General features: G+C 43.6%; 1 protein-coding gene across 1 annotated transcript in view; it reads right to left on the bottom strand.

Annotated features, from left to right (window-relative positions):
* Positions 1 to 8,269: 8,269 nt before the first annotated feature.
* The window catches only part of Stx12 (syntaxin 12), a 32,363-nt gene continuing 25,698 nt past the window's right edge, over positions 8,270 to 14,934 (bottom strand). Inside the window, exons 7-9 of the mRNA XM_051171065.1 lie at positions 13,313 to 13,385; positions 11,438 to 11,520; positions 8,270 to 9,479 (exon numbers count right to left, since the gene is read on the bottom strand). Coding sequence (XP_051027022.1) covers positions 9,387 to 9,479; positions 11,438 to 11,520; positions 13,313 to 13,385 — 249 coding nt within the window. The 3' untranslated portion in view covers positions 8,270 to 9,386. The remainder of the gene's footprint in view (positions 9,480 to 11,437; positions 11,521 to 13,312; positions 13,386 to 14,934) is intronic.

Here is a 14,934-nt window from a genome sequence, read left to right on the forward strand (position 1 = left end):
GGGTGGGAAGCCGGGCGTGGTGGCGCACGCCTTTAATCCCAGCACTCGGGAGGCAGAGGCAGGCGGATCGCTGAGAGTTCGAGGCCAGCCTGGTCTACAAAGTGAGTCCAGGATGGCCAAGGCTACACAGAGAAATCCTGTCTCAAAAAACCAAAAAAAAAAAAAACAACCCAACCCCCCACTGGGTGGGATGGCACAGACCGTGGCCTTTGCTGTCATTCTCCACTGGGCACAGTGGCCTCTCTACCTGCCACCTGACAGGCCAGAAGGACTAAATTCCAAGGGATATTGGGGGGAAAGGAGGAGGGCATGCATGGATGTGTTCAAATAGTTGTTACAGGTTTCTTGGAGTTTTGTTTTGTTTTGTTTTGTTTTCCAAAATTAAATAAAACACAAGCTGTATGCTCTATCCACTCTGACCTCCTGGTCAGGTTTGGTCTCTAAAGGGACAAAGCATAACACCACATGTAGGAAGAAGACAAGTTTGGTTCAGAAGCTCAAGGTCACTGTCACCCCCATAGCCAGTTGGAGGCCAGCCTGGACTACAGATAACCCTGTCTCAATGAAATAAAGTATCAAGCCTGACGTGGTAGTGTGTGGGAGGCAGAGACAGGTGGATCTGTGTGAGTTCCAGGCCAGTCTAATCTATACAGTCAGTTCCAGGATAGTCAGTGCTATAGAGAAACCCTGTCTCAAAAAGGAAAATAAAATTAAATAAAATGTAAAAGGATTATTACTATCCCCTTTCAGCTTTTTTATCCCAAATCCTAAGCTGAGAGCACACAAACACACACATACACAAATCCCAATTATTATTATTTTGGTTTTTCAAGACAGGGTTTCTCTGTGTAACAGCCTTGGCTGTCCTGGACTCACTTTGTAGACCAGGCTGGCCTCAAACTCACTGAGATCCACCTGCCTCTACCTCCTGAGTGTTGGGAGTAAGGTATGCACCACCATGCCTGGCTGTAAAAAATAAATCCTAATTCTAAACTTGGCTTCAAGCAAGCAAATAATCCTATGACTCCCCTCTTGGAGCACAGGATATGATTTCTGAGAAGTACTCAGAGTTGCAAAAATGTTTTTCTTGTTGTTGTGTTTTTGTTTTGTTTTTTGAGACAGGATTTCTCAGTGTAGCCTTGGTTGTCCTGGACTGGCTTTTGTAGACCAGGCTGGCCTTGAACAGCAATCTGCCTGCCTCTGCCTCTCGAGTGCTGGGATTAAAGGCATGCACCACCATGCCTGGCTCAGCAAAAATGTTTTATGTAACATAGTATACTATATTTTTAAAGATTGTTTTAAATATTATGAGCTGGGTGGTGGTGGTGCACACACTTGAAAGTCAGAGGCAGGTGGATCTCTGTGAGTTTGAGGTTAGACATTTCTGGCACTCATGGCGATCTGCCTGCCTCTGCCTCCCAAGTGCTGGAATTAAAGACGTGCGCCTCCACGCCTGGCTTTGTTTTATTGTATATTGATATGAGGCTGTTGGATGCATTGGAACTAGAGTTACAGACAATTGTGAGCTGCCATGTGAGTGCTGGGAATTGAACCAGGGTCCTTAGGAAGAATAGACAGAACTTTTAACCACTGAGCCATCCCTATAGCCCTATAGCTCCACAAAGATACTTTTATTTAAAAAACATTTATTCATTCATGCATTTTATGTATGAGTGCTCTATCTTTAAGCACACCAGAAAGGGCAATCAGATCCCAGTGTAGATGGTTGTGAGCCACCATGTGGTTGCTGGGAACTGAACTCAGGACCTCTGGAAGAACAGAAAGTGCTGTTATCCTCTGAGCCATCTCTCCAGGCCCAACAAAGATACTTTTATCTGGCAACTTGTATGGGTTTTTGAGTTTTGAATTCCCTTTCAGGCATGAGGCAGTGTTGAAGTCATCTCTAGCTATCAATGACTGGATAAAATCTTAGATAAAGTTCAACTTTCAATTTCTCAATCTGTGTCATCCACAAGAAAGCTAAGAGGTATATTCTTAGCCTTATAATTCTCTACTCTAGGGCTGGAGAGATGACTCAGAGGTTAAGGGCACTGACTGCTCTTCCAGAGGTCCTCAGTTCAATTCCCAGCAACCACATGGTGGCTCACAGCCATCTATAATGTGATCTGATGCCCTCTTCTGGTGTGCAGGTGTACATGCAGGCAGAACACTGTATACATAATAATAAACAAACCTTAAAAAAAAAAAGAAAACTGCCTTTTGTTTGGGCGCCAATGGTGTCAGTATACAACAGCAAACACAGTTAACCCTTTGAAATAAAGGCTGTAAGGTTAGCTGTCATGACATCTGGCCAAAGAAAAGCTAATTTCTTAACTCTCTGACACACTTTTCTAGACTAGAGTCTAAAGACATTAATATTTTAGGGCTCTGACAGATTTTTCTACATCTAAGTCACTCTGGACGTGGAGGCAGGAGAATCTGTCAGTTCAAGGACAGCCTGGTCTACAGAGTAAGTTCCAGGACAGGTAGGGCTGTTACACAGAGAAACCCTATCTTGTGGGAGAAAACAAAACAACTACAGAAAAAAACAAAACAAAACAAAACCAAACCCACGTTAAAAGCTTCCTGTCAAAAAAGATACAAAAGACAAAAACAAAAAACAAACAAAAAACAACTTAAAATGGCCAGATGTGACGTTATGTCTAAGGTTAGCACCTGAAGGTAAGAGGCAGAAGAACCAGTTTTGCTACATTGTGAGTTGGAAGCTTGAACAGCCTACACAAGACTCCCTGGTCAGAAGAAAAAGCTACTTGGAGCCGAAGAGATGGCTTGGCAGTTTAGCGCGCTCACTGCTCTTCCAGAGGACCTGCATTTGGTTCCCAGAACTCATATCAAACAGCACACAACCAACCATGTCCCTAGCTCCAGGGGCTCCAATACTCTCTTCTGGCCTTCATTTGCACACACACATAATATACATAAACACATAAATAAAAACAAATCTTAAAACATCTTTGGTATGATCAAATGAAGACAATGAAAAATTATGTGGCTAGCTATTATAAACAGGATACTTCATTTAGCAGGTTGATAGTTGAAAAGTGCACAAGGTGTTATGAAGGAGATGATGCTTGTGAAGACAGAAGTAGAAATTGTTGTTTCTCCGGAGACAGAGAGCACTCTAAAGAGGTGGTGGTGAGCAGGACAGCTCCTGTCAGTGATGCAGACTGTATATCCTCTGTAATGGTGGCCTGACGTATGAGAACTCAGGATGACCACTGTCTGATCATGGGCAAGCTTGACTCAGCTTCTTGATTCATTTAAAGAATACAGAAAGGCTGGCAAGATGGATCAGCAGGCAAAGGCGTTTGCCTCCAACCTTGACAATCTGGGTTCAATCCCTAGGACCAGATAGTGGAAGGAGAGAACAGTCGTCCTCTGACTCCTACACGGGGGGGGGGGGGGGGGGGGGGGGGGGTGTTGTCTAGTGATGGCTCAGCCATAAAGAACGCCTGTTGCTCTTGCAGAAGACCTGGGCTTGATTCCTGGCACCTAAATGGCAGCTCACAATCATCTGTAACTAATTCCAAGGGATCCAACTCCCCCTTCTAAGACTCCCCAGCACCAGCCATGCATGTGGTGCATAGACATGCATTTAGGCAAAATACTCATACACATAAAATAAAAACATAAAAAACATAAAGGGGGTACAATAAATCTCCCAAATAGCTTTCTTTCTTTCTTTCTTTTTTTTTTTTTTTTTGTTTTTCAAGACAGGCTTTCTCTATGTAGCCTTGGCTGTCCTGGACTTGCTCTGTAGAGCAGGCTGGCCTTGAACTCACAGCGATCCAACTGCCTCTGCCTCCCGAGTGCTGAGATTAAAGGTGCACGCCACCACAACCGGTTCCAAATAGCTTTCTAGGTATATTAAGTGTAGGGGCTGGAGAGATGGCTCAGTGATTAAGAGCACTGCCTGCTCTTCCAGAGGTCCTGAGTTCAACTCCACGCAACCACAGGGTGGTTCACAACTATCTGTATTAGATCTGGTGCTCTGTTCTGGCAAGTGTACATGCAGGCAGAATACTGTATAAATATTAATATAAATAAATATTTTTAAAAATCTAGCATAATAGCATGCCAGCACTAATGGCTCAAATATTCCACAAATATCTTGTTTTGTTTTTTTCTTTTTGGTTTTTCGAGACAGGGTTTCTCTATATAGCCGTGGCTGTCCTGGACTCACTTTGTAGACCAGGTTGGCCTCGAACTCACAGCGATCCGCCTGCCACTGCCTCCCGAGTGCTGGGATTACAGGCGTGCGCCACCATGCCCGGCTCATATTCCACAAATGTCATCCACACACAAGCCTTTACATTTCTGTTTCAGGCTACCATTCCTACCTTGGACCTTTGGAGTGTGTGTGTATGTGTGTGTGTGTACATGAGTGTGATAGGTGTGTCAATTTTTACTTTGCTAACTGAGACAATGGAGTGTTACAAATAAAGTTGCCATGTAATATCACCATTCCCCACCAATACTTGGGGTTGAATTCGGGGCTTCACTTATATTGAACAAGCACTTTACCTCTGAGCTCCATCTTCTCATTTTAATAATATTTAAATAAGTTTTTAAAATTGGTTTTGTAGCACAGAGGCTTCAATCCAGAATCCAGGTCCTTGTGCAGTCTCAGGTTCGTTCTCTGGCATCCCCAAAGATGTGGGTGGGAAATGCAGAGAAGTCTGTCAGTAAAGAACTTGCTTTGCAAGCCTGAGGCCCTAAGTTTAGGTCCCCAAAACCCAAACAAACAGCCAGGGAAGATGGTGAATGACCGTAAGAATAGGAAGAAGACAGACCCAGGGCTTTGAACTCGCCCAACACCTACCCCATCTGTAAGTGATGGGGCCAGTCCTGCAGAACCAAAGCTGCAGCGTCTCCACGACACAGCGCAACAGCAGGAATCTGAACTGAGGATACAGTATTGATAGCAGAGGCCTCAAACTCGGTCAATGACTCATCTCAAAGAACATTTGCAAGTACAGATGTTTGGACAGAAGGGTGTACTGCATGACACACTACAGCTTCCACAAGACTTTACATTTTTTATTTTCTACTTTCTTTTGGTGGGAGGTTACAAGGGTGGAGAGTAAACATAGAAGGACTGGGGAATGAATAGGACTGGGGTCATGATGTGAAATTCACCCCCCCCCAAAATCAACAAAAAAATTATAAGTGGGGGGAGAATGGGAGGCAGCCAGGCAAAGAACTGGAAGCTCACTGGCCACCTAGTCTCACCTACTTGGCAAAACGAGTTTGCAAGAGACTGATTCAAACAAAAATAACAGACAACTGAAGAACATCCAAGGTTTGCCCCATGATGGATACATGTATTCGATCTACATATATGCACACGCACACCTATGTATACATGCATTTCCCTCAGCCTCCCACCCCAATTTGGAATGATTTTAATTTTATCTCTTAGATTTCATTTCTCCACAGGTTAAAAACTTGGTCTTTATGTACACCTCCACATGTGGTTTTGAATAGTAATTTATTTTCCTTTAAAAAAAAAAAAAAAAACAGAGTCATGCTATGTAGCCCAGAATAGCCTTGAATTCATAGCGATCCATCTGCCTCTACCTCCTGAGTGCTAGATTCATGGCATGTGCTACCATGTCTGCCTGGTAATCTCACTTCAATGTCTGCCCAATAGTACAAAGCAGTGTAAGTTTAGTTTGAATATAACATATTGCACACCTTGTGGGTAAGCTTCCCTTAGTAAAAATAAAAAATGTGTGTGCATGTGGGCACGTGCACCTGAACACACATGCACATTCCCTTGCGCTGAGAGCACCAATCTACTATCGTTCACGTTCCTACTGTGAAACATTACCCATGAAGTGGCCGGACTACTTTTATTTACTCTACGTAGCACTCATTCAGTTTAAGAGACTGCTAGAGGGACTGAAAAGACAGCAAAGTAGCTAAGAGCATGTGTGGCTCATGCAGGGAATCAGGGTTCAGTTGCCAGCACCCACATGGAGGCTCATCTCTACCATCAGTTCCAGGGATCTGACCTCTGCTCTGAATCTGAGGGCACCAGGCATGCACATGGGACACAGCCAGACATGCAAGCAAAACATTCATGCATGTAAAATAAAATGTAAAAAACCTATTTTTTTTCCTCTTTAAAGAGTACCTAGGCCAGGCGTGGAAGCACACATTTTTTTGTTTTGTTTTGTTTGTTTTTTCAAGACAGGGCTTCTCTGTGTAGCCCTGGCTGCCCTGGACTCACTTTGTAGACCAGGCTGGCCTCGAACTCACAGTGATCCGCCTGCCTCTGCCTCCTGAGCGCTGGGATTAAAGGCGTGCGCCACCATGCCCGGTGGTAGCACACATCTTTAATCCCAGCACTCAGGAGGCAGAAGCAGGCAGATCGCTGTGAGTTCGAAGCCAGCCTGGTCTACAAAGGGAGACCAGGACAGCCAAGGCTAAAAGAGTACCCAGTAGTAGGGAGAACCTAGTGCTCCTAAAACATTTCAACTTCAATACAGCAAGATGCAAAATGAAACAGGAGATGCAAAATGGAAAGGAATACAAAAGCATATTTACAATTTGTATGTTTAAATTAGACATCTGTTAGGAGTTTTATAGTGAAAAAAAAAAAAAATGAGAAAGCATGGAACTAATGGGCTAACGCGACTTGTCCAAATCCCCTCAGCAAGTCACCGGTAGGCCAGGAATCTTCAAGTCTTTTCTACTCCGGTCTAGTTTTTGACTTACAAGCAATGTTCTCAGTTGTGGTTGCACACAATATGCACATGGAGCTTTAGTGGATTCTTATGTCCAGGAAACACACCGGGCTAAGGGCAGGGAGACCCCAGCTTCAGCACTTTAAAAACATTTTTACCATGAAGGCAAGAGTCACTGTCCAGACCCTGGTGCCTCCCGATATCCTCAGGTACAAGCAGGTTCTAGGAATATGCTTGTTGGGGCTTCCTGACAATTGCTACACATTCTAGATCAAGTTCCTATTTGTTCCCATAGCCACGTAATAAACACCGCTGGATCAATGACAAGGTATTATTGGAATTGCAGCCACTCTGTTGTTCCCAATAGCTTGCCACAACAGACCCCTTTTTTATTTCTTGGATACAAATGATGTATCCAAGTCCAGCCACAGTCTGAAAATAGGGGTTTCTCTGTGAACAGATGTGGTCCATGTGGACCTCTGTCACGCCGACAGCTGTATTCTCTTCCTCTCCCCCCCTTTTTTGAAAGATTTATTTAGTTATTATGTATACAGTGCTCTGCCTTCATGCTCACCTGTACACCAGAAGAGGGCACCAGACCTCATTATAGATGGTTGTGAGCCACCATGTGGCTGGAAGAACAACCAGGCTTATTCACCTCTGAGCCATCTCTCCAGCCCCTCCCTCTCTACCTTAAGCAGAAGCTGATTTCAAACCTGTTGTGTATCCCAGTCTGGCCTTAAGCTCACAGGCTGACTGTCGTGTCTTTTACTAGGATTAGAAGTGTAGGATTGGGCAGTGGTGGCGCACGCCTTTAACCGCAGCACTTGGGAGGCAGAGGCAGGAGGATCACTGTGAGTTCAAGGCCAGCCCAGCCGAGGCTACACAGAGAAACCCTGTCTCGGAAAAAAAAAAAAAAAAGTATGTACAGTTTTTGATTTGTCCTTTTTTAAAAAATTAATTTATTTTTATTTTATGCGTACTGGTGTTTTGCCTGCATGTATATCTGTGTGATGGTGTGAGATCTTGGAGTTACAGACAGTTGTGAGCTGTTATGTGGCTGCTGGAATTGAACCTGGATCCTCTGGAAAAGCAGTCAGCACTCTTAACCATGCAGCCATCTCTCCAGCCCCTCGCCATGTCTTCCAAAGACAGCAATTCCCAAGTCAGTCCTTACCTGCTCTCCAGTTTTCTTGAGGTCTCTTCTTTCACTGCAGTACAGTATCTAATGCCTACATCACCAGGATGTTAACTCATAAAAATAACTACAAAAGTGTTTAAATGTTTATTTGTACTAAGTAGGTGGGATGGTGCAAAAGTGCAAAGAAACTTACGCATTTGGACCCTTGTTTCCCTACTGATCATATTAGCACAGGCCAAAATTAGGTAACATTAAGAGGAATAGAAGAAACAAACATAAACACACCCACAGTAGCCAAACCCTCTCATTCAGTGAAGCTCACATTTCCAGCCTCAGTTCACATTTATCTGAGAGCCTAACCCAGTTACACGCTCTCTAACTGTTCTAGGCCTGTAACAAAGGGCAGTGGACAACATTTATATTACAAGACAGCAACCTTTTATTAAAATTGTTTTTGTCTAAAACTACACAGTTTGCTCTCTTGCTCATAAATTAGGTAAGTCTAACATCACTAAACCAGTATTATTTACAAACATGAACCTCCTCTTTGCTTTATCAGTAGGTTCACAGACCTAAGTTTTAAACCCTGCCCACTCCAATCTAAATTTTAAAATCTTGCCATCAAAGCCAGGCAAACCTTATAAGGGTTGGGAACAGCCAATGACAGCAACATTTATCATTCACCAGAATGCAAACCACAAGTGAACATGAAGGACTCATTCCAACAATTCCTATTTGTTTTCCAAGATCATGCTGTCCCTAACTCTCCCTTTCTATGCAGATAGGTGGGAGAGGGACCCGACTGATTATAACAATGTTAATGAAAAGAACCTCTTTAAAACAGGAGTGGGATGGCTTAGTGTGTGAGGATAGACACTGTAAACGACACCAGCAGACAATAAAGTCAATTTAACTTAAACCCAAACTTTCACACACACCCTGGCAATGGGCCCACTCTGACAGGCTCTTTTCATTTCATCTGAAGTCACTCGTGCAGTGTTCTTACTCCCCAGTTATATACAGTACCAAAATCTTGCTGAACAGAGAAGCGACCCCTCAGAAACTCACATCAAAATGTAAAATAATAAAAACTGCTGGCATATCGTACAGTTTCTCGGACTCCAAAAGGCTGGCTCCAGAAGGAAATTTATCTCAGATACTCATAAAAAGGTAGCTTGTATATATACAAAAAGACAATATTATGAGACTGTAGTGTCATCTGTCAAAAAGAATATTCACAATGGAACTGTCAATAAACATGAGATAAAGGGCAATCAAAATACAAGGGAAAGGAAGATACAAATAAGTTAACTCCTTATTTGAGAAATCAATAGAATGTATGCATAAATTGATAAATACTGTCTCCATGGTCACTAATTCCAAGGACTAGTTAGTAGTTAGTTTCTAGCTAAATTATCACAGGACACTCTGGTACACGCTCTCTTCTGTGGTCTCTCTGTGCTGGCAAGACTCCATCAAGCACTTGCCCTCGAAAACAACTCAGCAGGAGAAGGCTCTGAGGCAACCACACTTCACTTAGAAGCAACCCAGATAACAACTACCAAGACTGTAATAATCACTGACAGGACAAGCACGAGGATACACATCTTCTTGCGAGATTTTTTCTGAGGAAAGAAATATTTAAAGACACTCATGAAACAAGCCAAAAAAATTTATACGTAAGATTCAGAGTGCATCATAATCTGCGTCCTTGAAATTCATAACTTTTGCTTTCTTTGAGACAGGGTTTCTCTGTATAGCCCTGGCTGTCCTGGAACTCCCTCTGTAGACCAGGCTGGCCTCCAACTCACAGAGATCAGCCTGCCTCTGCCTCCCAAGTGCTGGGATTAAAGGCGTGCACTACCACCCCTGGCATCAGAATAAAATTCTTATATTTCAATGCTGGGATTTAACTCAGGGCCTTGTGTGTGTGCTAGGTAAGCACCTGCCTACTGAGTCACATCCCAGCATATAATTAACTCTTACCATGCACAAAGATGCAAACGTCTTCTCAAAAATCTCAACCCACCAGTTCTAAGTAGTAGTGCATGTTTTAATTGTCCCCAAATACAATTTTGCAAAGGAGCTATGCCTTTGTCTTAGACTTTTTCCTAGACCCCCTCTACTTCCACGGCTGGAATTACAAACAGCTGCCACACCGCCTGTGGGACCTGAGATTTGGAAACCAGGCCTCCTGTTTTCTTTAGCCACCGAGCCTTCTCTCTAGGCCCTTGTGATTGTGTTTTAATAACCACTTCATACCTGTCACAAATTGTATGTTCACTGTAAAACATACAGGCAGTAGAAGGAAAATAATCACCCATAGATAAGACTGCTAACATAGGATTCTATTTCTTTCTGTTCTCTTGGGTTTGTCTGAAATAGGGTCTCAAGATATAGGCGTGGCTAGCCTAGAGCTTTCTCTACAGACCAGGCTAGCTTAATCTACTGAGATCCACAACCATGGCCTCCTGAATGCTGGTTAGCGGCCCGTGCCAGTACACCGTGCCCCTTTTGCTTTTTCATCTGTGCACATTCCTGTCTGGTGTAACTGGGTCACACTGAATATTTGATGCTTTTCTCACTTAACATTTAGTACAAACTCTCCTTTTCTGCTATAACCCCATTGACATCTTTTAGTGCCCACATACATAATACAACAGTGAGTAGATGTAATTTTTACTGCTGTAAATTACAATCAGTTTTTTCAAGGAAATACTGTTATGAAGCACAACTTCCTCAAGCGTACTCCCATGTAAAATACAGCTATCCCAGGAACACAGAAAATGATAAAATGCTAATTAATTCTGAACAGCTCTGCAGTACCAGCTGAGGGAAATAAGGACTTCATTTCCAATATCTAACACCTGAATTATAGACTCAGAGAATGAGCTACGGTGGCGCACCTGCAATCCCAGCACTTGAGAGGCAGAGGCAGGAGGATCTCTATGAGTTCAAAGCCAGCCTAGTCTACCAAGTGAGTTCCCAGCCAGTCAGGACTACATAGTGAGACCCTGTCTCAAATAAACAAAACAAAGACCCATAAAAGTCATCAAGCTAGGGGTTGGGGATTAGCACAAGGCCCTGGGTTCGGTTCTCAGCTCTGGGGGTGGAAAAAAAAAGTCATCAAGCCAGAAGACTTCCCTTCATGGGCTCGGCTCCATAATGATTAAATGCTGTGTACACAGAACTGTCTCGTAGTTGACTCTAAGACATTGTGCTCTGGTCAACAGTCCACATAAGGTGTCTCGGGAGCTCCGCTCTCCCTGCAGGTCTTACTTTCCCAGCAGCCCTGCCATTTAGGATAAAAGATTAGCATCACGCTAGATTTAGACATCAAGCTAGCTCACGAGATTAGTGTTGCATCCACACAGCTTCTGAGTAAGTTATTCAAGATTTGATGATGTTGGAGATCTGACTGCAAAGATAAATACTAAAAATGGGACAGGGGCTACAAATTATGGCTGCCTGCCTCCAGCATAAACCCAGGCAAAAGGTAGCAGCTGTCTGCAATGTGTCAACACAGCCTGGGGATTCACTATGTCTCCAACATAGAGAGACTTTCTGTGGTATTGGTTTTTACCTGATAGTAAGCAGCTCTTTGTAGCTGATCAGTGGCTCTCTCCACATGCACCTCTGAGCTTTCCACATTGGCTTCTATGCTATCTGTAAAAGATACAAGGCACATTTCAGCATATTCAGGCATTTCAATACTACAAAAACAAAACAGAACAAAACCCCACACACATTTCTCTCTTTTTTAAAAGTGTATGTGGGTGTTTTGTCTATATGTGTGTCTGTGCAGCACGTGCATGCCTGGAGCCCACGGGAGGGTGCTGGATCCCTTGGAACTGGAGTTACAGGTGGCTGTGAGCTCTGTGTAGGTGCTGTGTACAGAGTCTTCTAGAAGAGCAGCCACTGCTCTTAGTCGCTGCGCCATCGCTCTAGCTCCCTGCACTGATTTGATGCCACAGGTCTAACTGTGAGCCTAGATAAGCAGCATCTAGACCAGCCAGTCATGACATAAAAAGTAAAATGTACTTCTTTGTCTTTCTTTAAGTAATTATTTTTTTTTTTAGGTAAGGTCTCATGTAGTCTAAGATGACCTCAACATCCTCAACAATAAGCTCCGTAGCTGATACTGGCCTTGACCTCCTGCTCCTCATGCCTCCAGCTGAGCACTGAGGTTACAGCTGTCATTGTCACTCCCAGCTACAATTTCTAACTTGGTAAGAGAACAGCACCATGCTTCAGAAATAAACACTGATACACTTAATAGCAAGGGTTACTAATTATGCAATTTACCTATATAGGGTTCAAGAAAAATAAAGCTGTATGGGGGCATGCATGCCACATATTTGTCTATACACACAGAAGAGGGCACATCACAAAGTAAATGGAACAAATGTTACTAAACCAGGAAAATGCATGGGAGGGATATAAAAGATTCCTTGTATTGTTTTTATTTTGCAGCTTTTTATAAACTTGAGATCATTTCCATATTAGAAAGCTTTTTAAAGTTACTAACTCCACAATCCTGCAGGAGTTTGAAGCTCAAAGCTGGGGCACTGAAAACTCTTCTCTAACAGACTTACATGCTATAACAAGAGAACAGGGCCGGGCGTGATGGCGCATGCCTTTAATCCCAGCACTGGGGAGGCAGAGGCAGGTGGATCACTGTGAGTTCGAGGCCAGCCTGGTCTACAAAGTGAGTCCAGGATGGCCAAGGCTACACAGAGAAACCCTGTCTCGAAAAACCAAAAAAAAAAAAAGAGAGAACAGGCCTGACCACAGGACACCTCTGGCCTCTACATTGACTATATAAGAAAATGATTCGAGCCGGGCATGGTGGCACATGCCTTTAATCCCAGCACTCGGGAGGCAGAGGCAGGTGGATCGCTGTGAGTTCAAGGCCAGCCTGGTCTACAAAGTGAGTCCAGGATGGCCAAGGCTACACAGAGAAACCCTGTCTCGAAAAACAAAAAAAAAAAAAAAAAAAAAAAAGAAAGAAAAGAAAAAGAAAATAAATTTGGCTGGGCGTGGTGAGGCACAGGCACTCATGGAGGCAGAGGCAGGCAGTTCTCAGTGAGTTAGGGGCCAGCGTATTCTACAAAACGAGTCCAGGACAGCCAAGCATACACAGAGAAACCCTGTCTTGAAAAACAAAAATATATTAATTCAGAGCCAAGTGGTGGTGATAGCTTTTAATCCCAGTACTAGGGAGGTAGAGACAGGTGGATCTCTGTGAGTCCAAGGCCAGCCGGGTCTACAGAGAAAGTTCCACAACGGCCAGGGCTACATGGAGAAACCGTCTCACCCATTCCCCTCCCTCCACTCCAAAAAAGAAAATGAATTCAATAGTTTAAAAAATATGTATTGCTAATTTTAGGACTCTTGGTAACCCATCTTATTGAGGTCTCTGTACTCACCCCAAGATTAGAGGTATAATAGTACATACCAATCATATCACCTTGGTCATGGATCATCATAGCTAAATCTTTAAATATCTGATTAACATCCAATATGTCAGCCTAAGGGAGATTAAAACACAAAACACAACAAAACAGTTACCTCATATTAAGCAACATGTTAGAAGATTTCTTCTTTTTCCTTCCCTGAAGATTAACAATCGCAGTGTTTTAAAGCTTTCTCTACAAATGGAAAACTATCTATTGCTGCTTACCTAATATTGTAGAACAAAAACATAAAACCCGCGCATCAAGCAACAGTAATCACACAAGTTACCTGGGAACCAGTAAGATCATTAAGTCTAAACTGTAAAGCCGGGCATGGTGGTGCATGCCTTTAATCCCAGCACTCGGGAGGCAAAGGCAGGTGGATCGATGTGAGTTCGAGGCCAGCCTGGTCTACAAAGCGAGTCCAGGACAGCCAAGGATACACAGAGAAACCCTGTCTCGAAAAAACAAACAAAAACAAAAACAAAAAAGTCTAAACTGTATCCAATAGAGCCTGAAGTGCAGTGATGGACACATGCTCCCCGTGATGGCCCTAGGTGGAGCACACTAATGTCAGTGACTACTAGGACTTTGGACCAGAAAATTCAAATGGCTTCTATAGTCCTGTGCTGCCTGGGGAACACATGGAGGACAAACAACCAAGGTTGGTTTTCCCCAGTGGACTCAGGGTATGTGAGGAACTGCTGGATTCTGTCACTTGCATGATGCCCTAGTAACAGCTTTCAACTGGCAAAGAGCTCAAACGGTGGAGAGCAGTCAGTAGCATGAAAAGACATCATTTGGAAGTCTGCTGTTCTGACTGAAGAAGTTTAATAACAGTCAGGGTGGTGGACTAAACTGCACGGTTTTCTTGGAAGTGACGAAAATAAGATTCTTCTTTTTTTTGGAGACAGAGTTTCTCTGTGTAGCCTTGGCTGTCCTGGATGCACCTTGTAGACCCAGGCAGGCCTTGAACTCACAATGATCCACCTGCCTCTGCTTAGCAAGTACTGGGATTAAAGGCGTGTGCCACCACACCCGGCCTGGAAATAAGATTACTTATGTTCAGGCTTTTACTTACTCAAAGCTAATAAGCCATGGCCTGACACATGTCAGGTAGAAAAGCAATGGTCTGGCCTCTTAAAGGCATGCTCATATATATGGTGTGAGGGTTTAAATAAGTACTGCCCCAGCTGGTGGACCATTTAGGAAGGATTAGGAGGTGTGGCCTTGTTAGAGGAAGTGTGCCACAGGGGTGGAGGGTTGGGCCCTGAAGTTCCAAAAGCCCATGACAGGCCCAGTCTCGCTCTATTTCTGCCTCCAACTTGTGAATCAGATGTAAGCTCTCAGCCACTGCCGCGATGCCATGCCTACCTACCTAAACTGTAAGCAAGCCGCTGATTAAATGCTTTCTTTTAGAGACTGGAGAGAAGGCTCAGCACTTGCGTACCTGTTGCTCTTACAGAGCATGCAGGTTCAGTTCCGAGCACACACATGGCAGCTCACAAACACCCAGAACTCTAGTTCTAGGGGGTCTGACCCCTTCTTCTGGTCCCTAAGAGCATTCATAAACTTAAAAATTAAAAAATGAACTAAATTTTAAAAGTTTAAACCAAACCTCCTA

This window comes from Acomys russatus, chromosome 29, assembly GCF_903995435.1.
Source record: "Acomys russatus chromosome 29, mAcoRus1.1, whole genome shotgun sequence".
In the NCBI taxonomy this organism is placed as follows: Eukaryota; Metazoa; Chordata; class Mammalia; order Rodentia; family Muridae; genus Acomys; species Acomys russatus.